The 15705-nt window shown below is 42.2% G+C and overlaps 1 protein-coding gene across 2 annotated transcripts in view; it reads left to right on the top strand.

Moving 5' to 3' along the window:
* fgf14 (fibroblast growth factor 14) overlaps positions 1-15705 on the top strand; it is a 323193-nt gene that overhangs the window by 209443 nt on the left and 98045 nt on the right. The window contains exon 1 of one of the 2 annotated variants that reach the window (XM_021578638.2): positions 7897-9533. The exons of the other annotated variant lie outside the window; for it this stretch is intronic. Coding sequence (XP_021434313.2) covers positions 9341-9533 — 193 coding nt within the window. The 5' untranslated portion in view covers positions 7897-9340. Of the gene's footprint in view, positions 1-7896; positions 9534-15705 lie in introns of those variants that run through there. 2 annotated transcript variants of the gene reach the window in all.

Genomic DNA, 15705 nt, shown 5'->3' with positions numbered 1-15705 from the left:
TGGAAATGAAATAGGTGTTATAATCTTTTCATTTATCAATTGTAAAACAACAACAAAAATGCATTCTTGAATAATTGATGGTGATTTGATTGGGCTCTGAATTGAAGTTTAGGGCTAATATATGGGTCTCCTTTTTCAACGCAATCAATTGTCGTAGATCTTTTTACCCACAATCTCATTTGTATTATTGCTGTATAATTAGTCCATTCCATTATATCGATTAGATTGTGTTTTGAAGATGAAGCAGTCTCTATGTCATTTTGCACACAGCAATATGAAACACTAATACGGACTCACGGAAAAAATGCAGTTAATCTAAGGACTACCTCCTAGTACCTCATTCACATACACTAATTTACTCAATTTAAGCACCACTTAAGGAGCTTGCTCCATTTTCATTTTCTTCATAAGTTGCCTGTGTACAACCCCCCACATCTAGAATGCCTAATTAGCTTAGAGTATTAGACTTCTCAAACAAAACACACACACATGCGCACACGCAAGGAGGTACACATCCACACACAGATGCGGGCACAGACACGTGGGTGCACAAGTGGACACAAACACACAAACGGCCATGTTTTGCTGGCTAAGCCAGTTATTTTTAAAGGCCCTGCATCTGGTTGCCTCACTGGATGGACTCAAGACTCTACAGTTAAACTCTACAGTTAAACGAAGAGCGATAGAAAGAAGGGAACGAAACGACTTAATTCTCTGCTAAGCAAAATCATTTCTCATTTTTCTCATCTCAGTCTCGACCCTGAAAATGTTCTGACTCCCAATTTACAATTTACCCCATCAGGGAGGGGACTAGAAGAGAGGAGAGGCCCCCGGAGCGACTCAAATGAATAGGAATAATCTACAGCCTTGTTTATTGAAGTCCCATCCGCTGACATTTTCTGTTCCTCTGCCGCAGGACATCTCGTAAGCACTAACGTAATTCCGAGGAAGGAGATTTGATAAGTGAATCCAGCCATAATGGATCAGTTAGCTTTATAGTCTTCCTCTTGTCTGGCTCTTTGTTTTCGTCCCTGCATCTTAGATCCCAATGTGTGCATTGTTCTTCCCGTGGGGGAGGGGGGAGGAGGGGGGGTTGATACTCACATCCACAGTGGTGGTAACAGGTTTTAGTATACTAACAACACCAACTCTGCTATTTCTGTTGTTTCTTTTTTGGGCAATTTTCATCACGTTTAGAACGTCTGTCGATTTAGCAATTATGTATTGTCACAGTTGATTTGGGTACCCTAGTAGTGTCTGATGTCAATTTGATTGGATTTTTGAAACTTCAGCCTTACAGTGTAGTTGAGTATGACAGTCCCACTGTAGTTTCAGTCGGTATTGTTGCAATACATCAGTTTTAAACAGAAAACAAACTCTTACTCTTCTTCCTTATTTCCCCACCTTAAAGAGCGCATAAGTGACAAATTAATTTGAACAGTTTGGGGCGGACTGTCAGTTCACACTAACAACGTTATCTCCTAGTATAAGCTGTATAAATGGGGCAGAAATCATTCCAGGTCAGATCCCATGCAGTAAAGAAGGGCTCTTAGCCTGCTAGGGGTTGGAATGGGTTGGCCATGGAGTCCCACACTTTCCGAAGGAAAAGACATGTAGGTATGTGCTCAACTTTCTATCTACAGGACAGTAACGAATAGAACAGCAGAAGGAGTAGAAAACGCTTGGTAAATACTTACTTAAAGCATTCAGGCATAATGCTTTATGACTTGTTATGAGCATGTATGAGCTTTTATAATGTCTTATAACAAGGTTTCTGTGTCTAATATCAAAATGTCAAATTTACTGGTACTTTATTACCTCGATGGGAGTTGAGGGTTGGTTTTGCAGCAGAATCCTCATCAGTATCTGAATGTACTATGGTAATCTGGTTTAGACATGCAGGTATGCTCAATTTTTTATTGGCAAGCACTATCTGAAGGTAGCTCACATGCTATGCAGCTTGATATCATTTTGAATTTTCTGTTCAGAATCCTACCCAAGCTTATCTTTCACCATGGCATAGACATATTCAACATAGATATTGTATGGATTCAGACTGTTGCTTGCATTACTGCTGTGGAGACTCTCTACATGTATGTTTTAGATACGTTTATGTCTCCACTCAGTGAAGGAAAGGCTTATCTATCCCCACATGCTGTGTCGACTCCTGAGTAGTGCTGAATGATTAACTAAAATATTGGTTATTTTCTTATTGACTTACGTTGGTTCAATCATTTGAATTCCATTTTGTTTCGGGGTTTTCTGAGAGCTTAATACACACACTGCAGAGTTTCTCTAAATCAGATCCAGCCTGAACTGTGTGATGTTGTAGTTTCTCTAGAGATAAATCAGACCCAGACTGAACTGTGTGATGTAGTAGAGAGTTGTAGTTTCTCTAGAGATAAATCAGACCCAGACTGAACTGTGTGATGTAGTAGAGAGTTGTAGTTTCTCTAGAGATAAATCAGATCCAACCTGAACTGTGTGATGTAGTAGAGAGTTGCAGTTTTCAACAGGCCAATGTTCTACATAGTTTAGAGCATAACATGTGGTAACTAACTACAATGACCATAATGCATTGCGCAGCTACTTGTCTGGTCTCTGTTTATTTTATGCCTGCTATGGAAGAGTCAGAAGAATGTGTGCTCGTGAGGGGATATACACTGAGTAGACTCAATTCATCAGGGCATGGACTCTATAAGGTATCGAAAGCATTCCACAGGGATGCTGGCCCATGTTGACTCTAATACTTCTCACAGTTGTGCCATGTTGGCTGGATGTCCTTTGGGTGGTGAACCATTCTTGATACACACGGGAAACTGTTGAGCGTGAAAAACACAGCAGCGTTGCAGATCTGGAAGCAAACCGGCACCTACTATCATACCTTGTTCAAAGGCACTTAACTTTTGTCTTGCCCATTCACCCTCTGAATGGCACACATACACAATCGTTGTCTAAATTGTCTCAAGGCTTAAAAATCCTTCTTTGACCTGTCTCCTCCCCTTCATCTACACTGATTGAAGTAGATTTAACAAGTGACATCAATAAGGGATCATAGTTTACACCTGGATTCACCTGGTCAATTTATGTAATGGAAAGAGCAGGTGTTCCTAATGTTTTGAATGCTCAGTATAGAGTGCAGCTGTTGCTTCGCGAGGTATCTCTATCTGAAAATACATGTTCGAAGTGATTGATAGTTGGTATTCAGCAGTCATCGAAGTATGCCTTATTCATTTTGAAGAACTACAAAATAGTGATTTTGTCAGACAGCATAGGCAGCAGCTCTATAGAGATGAGACGATGACTTGGAATGAAATAGAAGTCATCAAATAAAACAAATGTAACATACACAACAACTGAAATATTTCATTAAAATAATGTGAATAAATGATGGTTAATAAGTGATAAGCAGAAATGGGCAGACACTACCATCATGGGACTTTTATTCATTGTTTTATTCTGATACAACATTCAACCCAAAGAATAGAAACCGACATCGAAAGCCATGAATATTTTTTTTTTACCATCAAATCAACCTCAAAAAGCACTGATCTCTCAGCACTACTCCCCCAGTGGCATATTTCTGGTAAAGCAGTAGTCTAATCCAGTCTGCCTCCCCCATATACTCCCTATACGCTTCAGCCCTGCTAGAGACTGAGCAGTAAAGCATTGGCTGCATGCTGTACAGGTTGCAGATGAGGACACAGCATACTGCAGCATCATGCTCATTGTGATATTTATATTGCTGTAGCAATAGTTTTTATGGGTATGTTTTGTAGCTCATTGAACATACTACTGCAATCTCTCATAAGTAATGTGTTCCTCTCAGCAAGCAGCTGGATAAATATTGTTTGGTCATGTAATTCTCCTGGCTTCGGGGATGAGGCTGATTTGATATTATGTCCATGTATTGACTGTGGGAAATAACAGCAAATATGATTTGCAATTGGATCATTTATCTGTTCATGTTGCCATGTAATGATGGCATTGGGTAAAGACAAGAATGTACATGCAGCCTCATACAGAAATAGCAATTAATTCGTTGTGCAAGAACATTTTTGAAAGACTGTCTCCACATATGGAAAACATAGTCCTGTCATGTTCTAGTAAACATTTGATCAAATTGCATTGATTTACAGTGAGGGGTAATACATTATAGCCAGACTATCATGTCATACAGTCTATGTCCATATCTCACTGCTACTGCACTGTGCCAGTGGTGTACTGTGTCTGTACCTACGTGTAGAGTCATTGTTGGGCTGACAGTGTCCGCTGCTGGCTGCAACATAAACTGCATTGTCTCCAACTGTGCATGTCTCTGCGGCAGCATCTGAGCACAATCTATCCAAGGAGCATTTACGTGCGAAGACAGGCACACCACACATATAGACCGGTCACAGGGGTATTGTTTTCCTCAAAAAGGTAGGGGTCCAAACTATTGACACCAGGAAATATTATTATAAATAAAGTAGTCAAACGTTTAGTCCCATATTCCTAGCACGCAAGGACAACATCAAGCTTGTGACTACAAACTGGTCGGATGCATTTGCTGTTCGTTTCGGTTGTGTTTCAGATACTTTTGTGCCCAATAAAATTGAATGGTAAATAATTTTTTGTTTCATTTTGGAATCAACTTTGGAGTCACAAACAATCTGTTTCCCATTCATACATAATATACCATTAATTTCTATTGGGCACAAAATAATCTGAAACACAACCAAAACAAAATGCAAATGCATCAAACAAGTTTGTAGAGTCATAAGCTTGATGTACAGTGCCTTCAGAAAGTCTGTTCACCCCTTGACTTGTTTGGTTTTGTGTTAGAGCATGAATTGAACACACACAATACCCCATGATGTGAAAGTGGAATTATGTTTTTAGAAATGTTTACAAATGAACTAACAATGAAAAGCTGGAATGTCTTATAAGTATTCAACTATTGTATTGCAAGCATAATAAGTTGAATGGACTTATGATTTTTGATTTTTGAATGACTACCTCATCTCTGTACCTCATTCATAAAATGATCTGTAAGGTCCCTCAGTCAAGCAGTGAATTTCAAACACAGATTCAACCACAAAGACCAGAGAGTTTTCGAATGCCTCGCAAAGAAGGGCGTGTATTGGTAGATGGGTAAAAATGAAAAAAGCAAACATTGAATATCCATTTGAGCATGGTGAAGTTACTAATTACACTATGGATGGTGTATCAATATGCCTAGTCACTACAAAGATACAGGTGTCCTTCCTAACTCAGTTGCCGGAGAGGAAGGAAAATGGTCAGGGATTTCACCATGAGGCCAACGGCGACTTTAAAACAGTTACAGAGTTTAATGGCTGTGATAGGAGAAATCTGAGGATGAATCACCAACATTGTAGTTACGCCACAATACTAACCTAATTGACAGAGTGAAAAGAAGGAAGCCTGTGCAGAATAAGGAAGCATGTTTTAGGAAAAAAAAATATTCCAAAGCATGCATCTTGTTTGCAACAAAGTAATTCTGCACAAAATGTGGCAAAGCAATAAAATGTTGTCCTGAATACAAAGTGCTATGTTTGGGGCAAATCCAAAACAACACATTACTGAGTACCACTCCATATTTTCAAGCATAGGGGTGGCTGCATCATGTTATGGGTATGTTTGTAATTGGATGAAAAGAAACGGCATGGAGCTAAGCCCAGGCAAAATCCTTGAGGAAAAGCTGCGTAAGTCTACTTTCCACCAGACACTTGGAAATTAATTAACGTTTCAGCAGGAAAATAACCTAGACACATGGCCAAATATACACTGGAGTTGCTTACCAAGATGACACTGAATGTTCCTGAGTGGCGTAGTTACAGTTTTGAATTAAATAAATTAAAACATAAAAACATGGCCACGCTACAGAGGGTTATATCGGTCCACCAATAAAGGACTAGTAAATGCCCAGTGCACTACTTTTTTTTCCAGTTGTTTTTATTAACATTGTTTTTTAAATTTGGATTTTTCAGGGGGTGCTGCAGAACCCTAAGCACCCCTACATCCAGCGGCTATGTGGGTGTGAATACCTATGTAAATGAGATATTTCTGTATTTCATTTTCAATCAATTTGGGGTATTGTGTGTAGATGGGTGAGAGACAAAAAATAGATTTAATCCATTTTGAATTCAGGCTGTACTGCAACAAAATGTGGAATAAGTCATTGCGTGCAAGGAATATGGGACCAAATATTAAACTTTTGAATAGGCCTACTTTATTTATAAGGATCTTTAGGGTGTCAATAATTTTGACACCTACTTTTTTGAGAGAAAAAAATTATTTATTCGAGCAATTGTATTAGTATAAAATAATATAATTTCCCAATTTTTGGGAGAATACAACATAGCCCAGTATTTGAATTATGTATTTTATGCACTCATTGTGGATCTTTATCATGGGTGTCAATAATTTCGAACCCCGCTGTACATTTGATTTAATAAGGTTAGATAGTTTTCCCTCTGAATATAAATAGGGATTGAATGCGGCATGCCCCCTCCCTCTTTAATCATCCAGAATATCTACCCCTGGCTAAAACATTCATTAGTAGGCCCTAAAATGACGCAGTGATAAAAAAAACATTCATATTGCTGATTAATTTCTCTGACCGGCTCCCTAGTTTCCAGGTGCAACGTGAAAAAGGGAATGCTTGCGAATCCAGCCCTGGTCCGGCCATTTGGCAATGCATCTCAGCCCGGTATGCCTTGACATCAACAAGTGGATGCTCCATTGTGTGGGGAAAGAGAGTGTAGCCTAGAGCCCCGGTGATGCCACTGTCCCCAAATGTTCCCACTTGTTTAATTAATTGCGGCGACAAACGGCAGATGGCTCTCTTGCTTTTTAATTTATATCTGTGAATGTTGTCTCTGGAAATGATATGCATCTAACAGAGAAATATCTAATGATTTATGGTGGTGTTTTGTAGTATTGGAACCACCAATCCAGCATATGTTGAAGTTTCTGAAGTGTCTCTGCTGAATATGTCAATGTTTTTTGTGTAGCCTATGGTTTGCTCCACGATTTATCCAGGAATTAGTACTGTGCGCCCTCAAACTGGGCATAGAAGACTATTCCACGTTGGTTCAACGTAATTTCATTGACGTGACGTGGAAACAACGTTGATTCAACCAGTGTGTGTGTGTGTGTGTGTGTGTGTGTGTGTGTGTGTGTGAGAGTGTGAGAGTGTGTGGCAAAGGAACGAGGCGCTGAAATTAATGAGCCCGAAAGTGATTGAGAGATAAGAGTGATATTATTGTGAGATTAAATGGCGATAGTCATGCATGTTAGCCCGCTCGAGTTGCAGGTTTTATTGACATTTTAGTCATTTAGCGGATGCTCTTATCCAGAGCGACTTACATGACCGATTTGTAGGGTTAAGTGCCATGCTCAAGGACACTTCGAAGATTTTTCAACTGGTCAGCTCGGGGATTTGAACCTTTCGGTTAATGGCCCAACGCACTTAACCGCTAGGCTACCTGCCGCCCTATGTTTTTGCAGTTACACTATTCCTTCTGCTTAAGCACTTGAAGCACACACTTTTATTTAATTTGATTAGCGAGGAGTTCAAAAGCCTACATTTTGATGCACTGTTTACTATTTTCCAATAGGCTACTTGACCAGGGTCATACGTAGACTACCGGGCAATAAATGCCTACATTGATACATGCAATTGTGGACGGTCCCATACACATTAAAACATATACAAATACATGTGTTTTCAGACATATTTGTAACGAGCCTATTCAATGCCCATTGCAATTTAGTTGCGAGCCTGTTCGGAGCCGGGCGTCAGTTATTGCACAGTTGAAGCCGCCTTTATGTGTCAAATCTCACTACCGGCTCATAGCAACGCCTGGAGTGAGGGACTTGAGGTCGAACGAGAGGGAGGGAGGGTATTCTCCTCTTTCCTCTCCGAGGCGAGTGCAAAGGAGAGGGTGGGTGGCTAAGACTTGTTGATGTGGAAGATGGGTTGATCTATAGACGGAAACAAGAGTCACCCTTCATCGTTTTTCTTACAGCGCGGGATTGATGCCAAATGCGCTTTTGCGCGGGAGAGGTGTGCGTGTGCAATGGTGCCTATAGATAGCCTATGTGTTTCCATGCTGGGTCTCCTATCCTGTCTTTTCGATTACGCACCTGATTGCTGTCTCTCCAACGAACGGTGGGTTTAATATGAAATTCCCCACAGCCGTATTGTCTCCTCCGCATCCGGCAGCGTAAGTTTATCTATTTGTATGCAGTTGTCACACCGCCCAGACGTCATCCGCACAGGACCCGGTTAAGCTTAGGTTAGCCTACATTTTCTTTTCTCTCCAATCGGTGTACAATCGTCCATGTTGTGTGTGTGTTTCTCTTGGACCACAATACCAATCTACAATGACAGCTCAGATGTGAATGGAAGTGGACTATACAAAGAGAAGACGTGAAAACGCATCATGCAGCCATGCGGTCGGATAGGTATAGCCTATATTGCTATTCAATAGGCCTAGATATAGCCACGTTTGATATTTACGTATTACTTTGATGTCGTATTTATCGTACTGACATGTATTGGTTAATATTTGACTCTCCAAGATGAATGGCCATTTCAGGAGCAGTGTCGCGTATTGAATGGTCAGCTTGGCTAATATTTCTGCGTAAACGTCGTGTACCTAAGCTGTACCCTGGCGAGTGAGTGCCCATCGTCCGACGGTGATAATCACCCAGAAAAGCGCTTTTGTTTGTTTGTTTGGACGGCTGGCGGAACACACGCGCGCACACACACTCAACACAGCGTGGCCACCGCTGTCCAGCGTGCTGAGTTCTGAATCCTGCACCGGTCTCCAGGACGAGAGGAGGGAAGGAAGACAAAAGGAGAAGAAGAGACAGGAGTGTGGGAAGGGGAGGCTACAACACACACTGGACATTTAGCAGGGGATGGAAGTGAAAATGTCACCCAATAAATCGAAAATCAATACGCAGATATGACTGTTGAGCAATCTCGTTTGGGGTGAGTTTTTGCCAAGCAATTTCACCAGCTAGACTCCTGATGAAAATATGGAATGAAATAATTTTATGACAACAGTTTCATGATTCTCACGAACCGTACAATTAATGATAACGCAATGTTTCATAAGCACTAAAATGTAGTGTCTGTACACTAAAGGCAGTTATCAAAAAGTAGACTACTATTTAAATATACCTGATTCTACACCACGGACCGTCTAGCCGCCAATATGGGACTGTGACCGTGCTGCGAGCGACTAGAGGCGGTTGTTTATGTGGTCTGTGCTCCGTGTGCGGACGGAGTGCGGACCGGACCTGAGCAGCAGTGAGACATTGAGCCATGGCAGCCGCTATTGCCAGCGGTCTGATCCGGAAGAAGAGGGAGGCACGGGAGCAGCATGTAGACCGACCACCCCCAAACAGGCGGAGGAAGAGCCCCAGTAAGAACAAGGGGCTCTGCAATGGCAACCTGGTCGACATCTTCTCCAAAGTGCGTATCTTCGGCCTGAAGAAGAGGAGACTACGGAGACAAGGTGTGAGAAGTTGTGTGTCCCCGTGTTTGTGAGGTGTCTTTTGTGACTTATGTGGGTAACGCATTGTGCTGTAAAGTCAACCTTTTTATACACATCATTAATTTGGGTAACCCCTCATTGGGAAGTAGGCAAACCAATGTGCGCATGAACATTAATTTAATATCATTAAATCACTAAACTCAGAGATAAACCATTGCAGTATCATATTTGCACTGACTATCCCATCATCCATAAATGCTGAATGAAGGGAGAAAACACACGTGGTAGGCTATAGCCCAGGGTTCCCCAACTGGCTTCCTGTGTGGGACTTGGCCTGCAGGTGATGTCATTTGCCCCCCCCCCCCCCCCCCCAAGTTTTCTGAGCTAAAAAGATATATACTTAAATTCTTAATTGTTGGGTATAAAAGACTGTAAAAACACCAGGAAATCCACCATAAGTGATTTTAAATGTGTACATGTGTTCCCAAGCATAATAGTATGTAATAATATGTGATTGTATACAAATCTAAGCTAGGTTTGAAATGATTATGTTTTAGTGAAATATTGTATCTGTTTAGGCTTCTTGCGGTCAATTTGCAGTCTACAAATGATTTGTAATTATGTTCCAGCCCCGTCCTGCGGCTGAAGTTAAACCCTGCTGTAGCTTGTGGCGGCCAATCCCATGGTTCTTATGGTTGACTATAGCGGTCTGTTTGTTGGTCCCTCACAGGCAGGAAGGAGAGAAGGGGAGAAAAAACTCCTCTACCCCTGATTTAGCCTACATTCAATCTCAGGTAGATGACAGGCAATAGACGAGCGGTGTGTGATGCTTTAGAACAGGGTTCCCCAACTGGTGGCCCGCGGGCCAAATTTCTGAGCTGAAAAAAAAAAACTAAAACATTGTTGGACATAAAAGACTGTAAAAACACCAGGACATTTTTATTTTCAAAATCTGTTCCGAAGTGTTCCCAAGCATAATAGAGAGACGTGATCGTATACAAATGTAAGCAACGTTTGAAATATTCTATCACTTTGGGCTTCTTGTGGTCAATTTGCAATTTACAAATGATTTGTCAGTATGTTCCGCCCCCTCATACCATCCGCTCAAGAAAAAAATTGTCCTGTGGCTGAATCTAGTTGATGATCCCTGCTTTAAAACGGAGATATCACCAAGTCTTGCTTGAATTGGCGCTCCTACATGCACACTGCTGAACTGATGAACTGCATTGTGCATATAACAAAGCCTTACACACACCCAGAATGAACAACAAATACAATTAATTGCTGTGAGACCTAAAAGGTTAATAGTTCCCCGATAAGAGGCTACGCCTTTCAAACCTAATCTTTCCTCACATAACTGTATTGAACCTGTGGGCCACTGCCTTTCATTTATATCCTCCGATCAAAAAATCAAAAACTCATACAATACACAGGCTTAACAGTGCTGTATTAAACCAGCTAGACAGCATATTTCCATTCCTAGTCCCTGTCTGTCTGGATGCCCCCTGCACTGTCCAATAACCCAGTTATTCTGGCTTGTGGACAGAGATCCCAGCAGTTGCAGGACTTGATGCTAGATCATACCAACAGAGAAGCCGGGGCCTAATAAAACCATAATAGGCGCTGTGGGCTTGGGTATGTGGCGTAGCTGTGTATCTTGGTACCTGCCACTGGTGTCTACGGGGGCAATCTGTCGCTAATAAATTCCAGAGTCAAAGACACTGATGCCAGGCTTATCCGGTGTGACAAATTACTCCTACAACGCCTTGACAACAACACACCTGCCAACTCAGGGCGCCTCTGTCTGTTTGTGTGTGTGCATGTGTGTGTATGTATTTGCTTGTGTGGGTGTGTGTTCATGTGTGCACGTGTGACAGTGACATTGCCCTGATAAGTATTGGCAAGTGATGCATTGCATTTGGCCTTTCTAAAACAGGTCCTCTGCCATAAGACAATGCATTATAACAATTAAATGTAGTGGTGGAGAAAGCTACTCAGAAATGTATGATTTGTTCTAGTTGCTGAGTGATAAGAGTTGTAGTCAGACCACATGGCAAACACTTGGGCCACGTCCCAAATGGCACCCTGTTCCCTATGTTGTGCACTACTTATGGGCCCTGTCAATTTTTTTGCACTAGAAAGGGAATAGGGTGCTATTTGGGATGCAACCTTGGTTGTCGCCCATCTTCATCATAGCCGTTCCGTTATTTGTGATTACTGGCCCAGTGGGAAGATATCTCATTAATTTCCCACTCGCATGAGAGTTGTTGGGGACAATTTTTAGCGAGTGATTTCAACCACCACCACAGCTTTCAGAGCTCACAGGGGGCTGCTAGGAAATGCTGCCCACTCTTATGCTCTCTCTCTCTCTCACACACACATGCATATGCACACACATGCACACAGACGCAGGCACGCAGACATGTACAGAAACAAACACACAAACAGACTAAAGGAAGAGTAATGACTTGTTTGGTGTGCTTAATTCAATACCGGCCTCTCTGGAAGGACATTTCTAGGAAAATAAAGCTGAATGCTCCACCAATCATACGCGGCACTATAACGCGAGCGGACAATGCAGTTGTCCTTTTTTCAGGGCTTCCACAGCTGAGGATACACTGGAAATAGGGCTTCCAGGGGAGAGCTTTTTCCTAGATGATTAGTTTTTCTGAGACTGTGTGGGTTTTCCATTGAGGAGACCAGGTTTTTCTTTACTGTGGCGCAGTTGACACTGTTGGATGGAGCATAGTGCTGGGTGGTGTTCATTAGACACCAAATGGAAGAAATTGGACTAAAACAGAGAGGGACTGTCTGGACGTTTCGTTGCAAGCTCTAGTGAACACGAATGTGTCCTGGATTCATGCATTGGCCACAACACACATACTGATTGTATAGCTGTAATCCTTTTTTGTAAAAGCGTTTGAATATTCACCCTTTTATAATATTTTTATGGCAATGTTTTCACAAACAATGTCCTTAATCTGAATTTCTGATGATTCTTAGGATTCTACTAAATTTTGTTTGGCAAAAAAACAACTGAACAACAGCTTCCATGTCTGCATCTGAAAGACAATGCATTTATTTCCTCTTAATGCATTTCTCAGTATCTTAGTAGTAGTAAGTCCCTCTTCCACATGTACATACTGAATGTCATGGTTCCCCCTGGACCAGATGTGGGCAACATGGGTGTATACACTATCAGTGAGGTGAAATGGGCAGAGCATTGCAGATATTTCACTTCTATCTCCAACAAGTCTGCATCAACTTACCTGGTGAATCTCCATCAACTTAGGCCACCTAAAACAGTTTAAAAACGTAACCTTTTCACACGTAACAACAAACAGGTGTGATCATTCTACAGTGGTCCCTTTAGCGTACGCTAAAACCGGTGTCATTATAACGCTTATTTAGAACGTCCAGTTTTGATTGACACAATAGTCAGCATTTGAGGTAGCCACACTGTTTTTCCACGCAAACATTTTGCACAAACACAGTCCTTACAACGTTATGTCCTGTATGTGACCAGTTTATTTTGGGATGCAATATTCAGACATGCACAGAAGGGTCTACAGCAGGGTCTACAGTCAATCACGGATTACAAAAAGAAAACCAGTCCCGTCGCGGACCAGGATGTCTTGCTCCCAGACAGACTAAACAACTTCTTTGCTTGCTTTGAGGACAATACAGTGCCACTGACACGGCCCGCTACCAAAACCTGCAGACTCTCCTTCACTGCAGCCGACGTGAGTGAAACATTTAAACGTGTTAACCCTCGCAAGGCTGCAGGCCCAGACGGCATCCCAAGCCACGTCCTCAGAGCATGCGCAGACCAGCTGGCTGGTGTGTTTACGGACATATTCAATCAATCGTTATCCCAGTCTGTTGTTCCCACATGCTTCAAGAGGGCCACCGCTGTTCCTGTTCCCAAGAAAGCTAAGGTAACTGAGCTGAAGCGGGCAAAAAAGTTATTTAGTTTGCCTGGGAGCAAGACATCCTGGTCCGTGACTGGGCTGGTTTTCTTCTTGTAGTCCGTGATTGACTGTAGACCCTGCCACATGTCTGAGCCGTTGAATTGAGATTCTACTTTGTCTCTATACTGACGCTTAGCTTGTTTGATAGCCTTGCGGAGGGAATAGCTGCACTGTTTGTATTCGGTCATGTTACCAGTCACCTTGCCCTGATTAAAAGCAGTGGTTCGCGCTTTCAGTTTCACGCGAATGCTGCCATCAATCCACGGTTTCTGGTTAGGGAATGTTTTAATCGTTGCTATGGGAACGACATCTTCAACGCACGTTCTAATGAACTCGCACACCGAATCAGCGTATTCGTCAATGTTGTTATCTGACGCAATACGAAACATATCCCAGTCCACGTGATGGAAGCAGTCTTGGAGTGTGGAATCAGCTTGGTCGGACCAGCGTTGGACAGACCTCAGCGTGGGAGCTTCTTGTTTTAGTTTCTGTCTGTAGGCAGGGATCAGCAAAATGGAGTCGTGGTCAGCTTTTCCGAAAGGAGGGCGGGGCAGGGCCTTATATGCGTCGCGGAAGTTAGAATAACAATGATCCAAGGTTTTTCCAGCCCTGGTTGCGCAATCGATATGTTGATACAATTTAGGGAGTCTTGTTTTCAGATTACGATAGCGTCTCTCCAGTGAGCCATGTTTCTGTGAAGCAAAGAACGTTACAGTCTCTGATGTCACTCTGGAATGCTACCCTTGCTCGGATTTCATCAACCTTGTTGTCAAGAGACTGGACATTGGCGAGAAGAATGCTCGGGAGCGGTGCACGATGTGCCCGTCTCCGGAGTCTGACCAGAAGACCGCCTCGTTTCCCTCTTTTACGGAGTCGTTTTTTTGGGTCGCCGGCTGGGATCCATTCCGTTGTCCTGGTTGAAAGGCAGAACACAGGATCCGCTTCGCGAAAATCATATTCTTGGTTGTACTGATGGGGAGTTGACGCTGATCTTATATTCAGTAGTTCTTCTCGACTGTATGTAATGAAACCTAAGATGACCTGGGGTACTAATGTAAGAAATAACACGTAAAAAAACTAAAAACTGCATAGTTTCCTAGGAACACGAAGCGAGGCGGCCATCTCTGTCGGCGCCATGGCAACCAACCACTCTAGCCAATAAGTAGGGTTGTTCCGAAAGCTGTGACCTCACAACTACAACACCCAAGCTAACTGACTAACATTAGCTAGCTACTTCCATACACATAATGAGAGAACACCCCACTCTGACCATTTCTCACCCTAGCAGAGCTGGTTAGGCTTTTTTCATGTTATCCAGATTGCTCGTAACTAACTGTGCTGCTGGCAGCAATTGAATTACGCTTTGTTGCCGACGACGTTTACTGACACCGGACATATTCAACGGGTGTTGAGCGTTCAAATATGTATCAGGTATTATGTGCTCTGGCACAATAAGACAAGAGTCTTTTGTTAAGAAATGTAACTAGAGAGCTAGCTAGGTAAACAATGAATCCCAATGCATGACGTAACGTTAGTTAGCGAGCCAGTCAGCTAATGTTAGCTAGCCTGCTAACAGTACACTTTAACTTGAAATGAAAATAGTTTGTCAAAATTAGAGTGGAGTCTTTTGTTAAGACATGTAGCTAGCTAGCTAGCTAAACAATGGACCATAATCACAATGTATGACGTTACTACCCTGCATGAATCTGCAGGTAGCTAACCAACCAGGTTCTATGGCTATAACTAGTCAAGCAAATGTGTCTGAGATACAAACAATAAGATCATACACGTAACGTTAGCTAGCAATCCAGCCAGCTAACGTTAGCTAGCTAACAGTACACTTGAAATTAAACCACTTTCTGTCAAAATTAGAAACGTGTAATATCTAAACATTTTACCAGTATACATCACAGTTGGATGCGTCTCCTGTCTGATGCCATACATGGTTGCCTTATTTTGACGATGTAATCCACACTGGTGTTTTTCCCATCTCCTTTGCTATCATACCCGAATTTCACTGATTTCAAAACTCGGTCTTCCAGAAAGTGGAGAGCATACACAAAACGTTAGTTAGCGAGCCAGCCAGCTAATGTTAGCTAGCTAACAGTACACTTTAACTTGACATTAGGTTTATGCAGTTTTACTATATGATACATTTAAAAAAAAGCTGCGTTCTACACATCTAAACATACTGACCAGCTCCAATAGACAGACGCGTGCTA

The sequence above is a fragment of the Oncorhynchus mykiss genome, chromosome 22 (genome assembly GCF_013265735.2).
Source record: "Oncorhynchus mykiss isolate Arlee chromosome 22, USDA_OmykA_1.1, whole genome shotgun sequence".
Taxonomy (NCBI): domain Eukaryota; kingdom Metazoa; phylum Chordata; class Actinopteri; order Salmoniformes; family Salmonidae; genus Oncorhynchus; species Oncorhynchus mykiss.
Note: the sequence above shows the minus strand (reverse complement) of the source record. Positions and strands in the feature narration are given on the sequence as shown.